Genomic DNA, 4,487 nt, shown 5'->3' with positions numbered 1-4,487 from the left:
AGTGAGTTTACGGGAAGTTACGGTCACTTTCCATGCGTCATACGTAATAATGTCATTTAATGACATTTACAACTTACATAAAATCATAAAAAATGAAATGGTACATTCATTATGTCAAGAAATTCTACATGAATACAAAGGACAGAAACGGAAAATATCGGGAAGTTACGGTCACTTTCCATGCGTCATACGTAATAACGTCATTTAAGGGCGGCGCCTTTGCTGAGTGACAGCTGCTGCGTCCAATCACAGCTTGGCATAACGTCAGGTTTGTATATTTAAAGAGGAAGTTACAGCATCGAGTCATTTCCAGCTTCTACACCGACGATAACACAACACAGACAAACATGGAGACAACACAGGACAACATCTGACGGAGCAAAGCGACAACATGTCTCGGACCCACCGGAAAATGAAGCGACAGCTGCTCGACGTCTCTCTGTCCCCGACAAGTTCTCAACATCTACTAGTTTTTGACGAGGAATACCAGAATACGTGAGGGTTTAACCGCCACAGGCCAAGAAGAAGAAGAGGAGGAGGAGGAAGAGAGAGAAGAAGTGAAAATGTCTCCGACTGTCGGTGTCGACCAGGCTCCGGAACAAGCGGCCATGGAGAGATTCGGTAGCGGAGGGAAGGCGCTGCTGCCTTGGACCAAACAGATGCTCACCGTGATGTGGGAACAGCTTCGGCTGCTGCTGCAGGTCATTTACTGCACCTTCATGTCCGGTGAGAGCAAACCACCAGCTACAGCTGCTTTGTAGCGTTAGAGTAACATGTCCGGTTTAACATGTTCGGTTTTATGTCAAGTTTAACATGTTTGGTTTAATGCGTTAAGTTTAACATGTCAAGTTTAACATGTTCGGTTTTATGTCAAGTTTAACATGTTTGGTTTAATGCGTTAAGTTTAACATGTCAAGTTTAACATGTTTGGTTTAATACGTTAAGTTTAACATGTCAAGTTTAATATTGTTTGGTTTAATATGGTAAATTGAACATGTTCATATCAATGTGGTAAAGTCCAACCGTTGTGATGTGTTCATGATGATTACGTAATAGTGAGTTGTATACGTTTGATTTGTTATGATTGAAATGCTTCAAGATCAGACAATGCAAACACAATCTCCAGGAGGTTATTACTTCTCGAAGAGTGTGACTTATTTATCCTCTGTTGAATTTCAAACCATTTTCACACTGTCTTCTTGTTTTTCCAGTTTTTCAATTGTTAAGGTTCGAGGTCCACGTGAGAATCACAGATGAGACAGGTCAGCACATCCAGCACATGAGCACCACAGCCAATCCAACAGAATCCTTCCTGTTCTCCTCATTGTTTGACGGAGACAACGGAGTCATGGTCGGCGGATCAAATCCCCTCTCTGAGTTCTGCTCGGATGTCGACCCCTTTGCCGACGACCTGTGCTGCGGACTCGTGGATGACTTTGTGTCCAGAACGGCCGGGAAAGAAGAGGGCATCTTTCTGGGCTTTGCTGGCGACTGGAACGTCTTTGTGTCAAGCAGCGACAGCTCCAGTTCAAACGAGGCCTGTCATAAAAGACGTGAAAATTTCTTCAGACAAGATCTTTCAAAAACAAAAGTTGTCAAACAGGAGACTTCAGAAGAGGACAGGAGCTCAGACTGCAGTAGTGAGGAAGACCAGAACTTAGTGGAATTTGACAGTGAGGAAAGTAAGGCCCTTTGGGAGTCTCTGTCAAAATCGAGTGATCCTTACAATCCCTTCTTTTTCTCTGCGTGCATTTCAACAAACACAGGCATGGGGAAAAGTAAAACCCAAGCGAGGGACAGTAGCGACACTGACATCATGTCAGTGAGCAAGACCAGCGAGAAGACGTTGGGGCCTCGAGGCCTGAAGTTTTGGGCCAGTCGCTCTGACAGCGAGAGCAGTTGGGCCAGTTCGGACGATTCGAGCCCTGATGTGGACAAAGAGGAGAGTGAGAGGCTTTGGGAGTTCTTCAGCAGTCCTGCAGACCCCTACAACCCCATGTGCTTTACTGCGTGCACAGTCGGCAACACATCTCTTCAAACCACCTCCACCACAGTCTCTAAAGTACAGGCCTCCCTTCCTGCACCCCCCTCCAGGTCAGACACCGATGAGGAGAGCAGCCTTCCTCCTTCATCTGAGGATGATGAAGATGACCAGTTGTGGAAGTTTCTCTGCCAGAAGGATGATCCGTTCCACCCTCTTAACTTTCAGGCTTGCCTCCAGAGCTCAACCACAGCACTCCAGTCTGAGGAAGATCCAGATGCACTTAAAGTCCACCACACAAAAAATTCACCCACGAAGAGCAAGAAATGTAAAAAAGACTCCAAAACACTCAGAAGATCCAGCAGCAAGCCCTCTCGACCAGACAGGCTGTCAAAGCATCACCCCCACCAAGACAAAACACTGGTGCCGTGGAAAAGACCTGGACAAACACACCAGTCCCCTCCAGAGGAGAGAAAGGAGAGCAACACCTCCACCAAAAAGGTGATGAACTAATAATAACTCATTGCTACACTGTCAGACAGGATTAGATGAAGCATGAGAGCCCTGTGGAGTAAAAATAGACTTCCAGCCAAATGCTGCAAAGCTTTTAAATAGGCTTTACAAGACAAAGCTTTAACATTGTATACAACTTTATTCTGCCGTAAACTAAAAAAGCTAAAATTCAAACAATGGACTGTTTCAAATGTGTTTTAGGGAAATTTAATTTCTACAATGTTTTTGATGGTGTTTTTCTCAGTTTCATTGGTTGAAGTGTAGATAGAGAAGAGGACTTGACTCTTTATTTGAAGTTGATACATTAATATATTCAGGGAGTGTCTTCTGCTGACTGAAACATCTTTTGAGACTGAAAGTCAGAGATAAGAGCTAATTCCTCTCGTTAGCCAACTCGCACTGTACTGTTCAGTGTGTTAAGCCGAGTTAATGATTATTGTCGTCATGACTACCAAGTCGGTCATGTGACTCAATAGAGTCAGCAGAGACTAAAGAAGTTGCAGCAGGATTACATAGTCATTTTAAACCCATCTAAATTATTACATCAGACTCCAAAAATACATCCTGAGGCAGAAAAACATGACTGAAAACACATCTGTCTGAGAAATGTCAGTGCTGGAAAGTACCTGCTTTCTCTTTTTTAATTTGTAATTTAACACTTATGGTGATAACCATTTTTTAATGTCTCTTTTTGACATTTAATTATCTCTTTACTTACATTGGCAGCTGATAATAAACTCAAAAGAAGCTCACATCATCTGGATCATTTCAGCCATGTTTATTCATTATTTTTTGTCTTTTCTTCTGGATTTCAGGTGCGATTTTCTCCTCTGGTCCAAGTCCATGTCGTGCGGACCTGGCTGTTTGCTCGCCAGGCGTCTCGTAAAGGACGCTGGGAGGAAATGGCACGAGACCGGGACCGCTTCCAGAGGCGGATCCAGGAAACTGAGCGGGACATCAGCCACTGCCTCACTCTGCCCCACAGAGAGAAGATGAGGGCGTACCTGGACGGTGCCTTTAAAATAGATAAATAAGTCTTCAGCATTGAATGTTTTATTTCATTTTTTTGGATGAGAACTCGTGATTGGTTGCAATGCAACAGTGATTTTGATTTCGGCCAATTAGAAATTTGATGTTAGGCCAACGTCAATGTTTGGTGTTGTGTTGAACAACTTTGTACCTCAAAATGATTTTTCTACATTGTGTGACTGTTGCACTGACTGACACGTTCTCATATTAACCTCAGCATTAATGTGTGGACTGTTTTTGTACGCCTTATATTCTGACCTAGTAATGTAACTTATGTATTTATGCCCTATGGAGCTTGTCTTTGATTTATTTTTTTACAGTTTAACTGTTTGTAGGTGTTTTTATGTGACATCAAACCACAGTGGTGAGTCTAGAAGGTGAAAGTAGATGATGATAATATCATTAAAAACCGAGCTTTGCGGCACAAAGTCTTTTGAACTGTTTTATTTAAGGAACTTTAACTACCCAGCTAAAGATTTGACGAAAGAGTTATGTAGGATACATCCATTTTAAGTCATAACTAAAGATAGAAGTTATATGAACTGAGATATTGTCTTTTCTCCAGGCAACATCCACTGAATAAAGCAATAGCCCTTTCCACCCAACCAAGACTTCAACTCAGCCGGTACAGGCTGTGATTGGTCCACTGCGCCTGTATATAAACTATCATAGACCTTACAACTTCCTTTTGCTCATTCAGCACTCCGCTAGGAAGCTCATTAGCTTCATAGAGAAAAGTGTTTGCTAGCCACGGGAATAGTTTAAGCATTGGATCAAAGGTACAAAATCTCATTCTCATTCCTAAAAGCAGGGTTGTGACACAAACCAAATGATTCCCGATTACATTTCTTGTTCATCTGCTTTTTCCTATTATGAACAAAAAGTGGAGATAGAAAACAAGACCCCAGAAATGTCGAGACAACAATACACGGTCAAATTTGTCAGTGGGTTGTTTTAGTCCAAG

At 42.6% G+C, this 4,487-nt stretch overlaps 1 protein-coding gene across 2 annotated transcripts; it reads left to right on the top strand.

Moving 5' to 3' along the window:
* The first annotated feature begins 301 nt into the window (after positions 1 to 301).
* Positions 302 to 3,956, top strand: ppp1r15b (protein phosphatase 1, regulatory subunit 15B). 2 transcript variants are annotated; one of them, XM_034588983.1, is made up of 4 exons: positions 302 to 726; positions 1,212 to 2,104; positions 2,138 to 2,482; positions 3,310 to 3,956. In XM_034588983.1, the coding sequence occupies exons 1-4, from the start codon at positions 564 to 566 to the stop codon at positions 3,526 to 3,528; spliced, it is 1,620 nt and encodes a 539-aa protein (XP_034444874.1). In that variant the 5' UTR covers positions 302 to 563; the 3' UTR covers positions 3,529 to 3,956. The 2 variants fall into 2 exon arrangements, with proteins under 2 accessions (XP_034444874.1, XP_034444873.1); XM_034588982.1 differs by having other exon boundaries at positions 1,212 to 2,482.
* Positions 3,957 to 4,487: the final 531 nt, after the last annotated feature.

The sequence above is a fragment of the Hippoglossus hippoglossus genome, chromosome 6 (assembly GCF_009819705.1).
Source record: "Hippoglossus hippoglossus isolate fHipHip1 chromosome 6, fHipHip1.pri, whole genome shotgun sequence".
Taxonomy (NCBI): domain Eukaryota; kingdom Metazoa; phylum Chordata; class Actinopteri; order Pleuronectiformes; family Pleuronectidae; genus Hippoglossus; species Hippoglossus hippoglossus.
The sequence above is the reverse complement of the archived record's forward strand: the minus strand, read 5'-3'. Positions and strand labels throughout refer to the sequence as shown.

What these genes read in the sequence shown, in the direction of transcription:
- ppp1r15b (XM_034588982.1), top strand. Translation starts at nt 564, where the DNA reads ATGTCTCCGACTGTCGGTGTCGACCAGGCTCCGGAACAAGCGGCCATG. An exon ending in TTACTGCACCTTCATGTCCG is followed by an intron (nt 727 to 1,211) that starts GTGAGAGCAAAC and finishes TTGTTTTTCCAG; the next exon opens with TTTTTCAATTGTTAAGGTTC. An exon ending in GCAACACCTCCACCAAAAAG is followed by an intron (nt 2,483 to 3,309) that starts GTGATGAACTAA and finishes TCTGGATTTCAG; the next exon opens with GTGCGATTTTCTCCTCTGGT.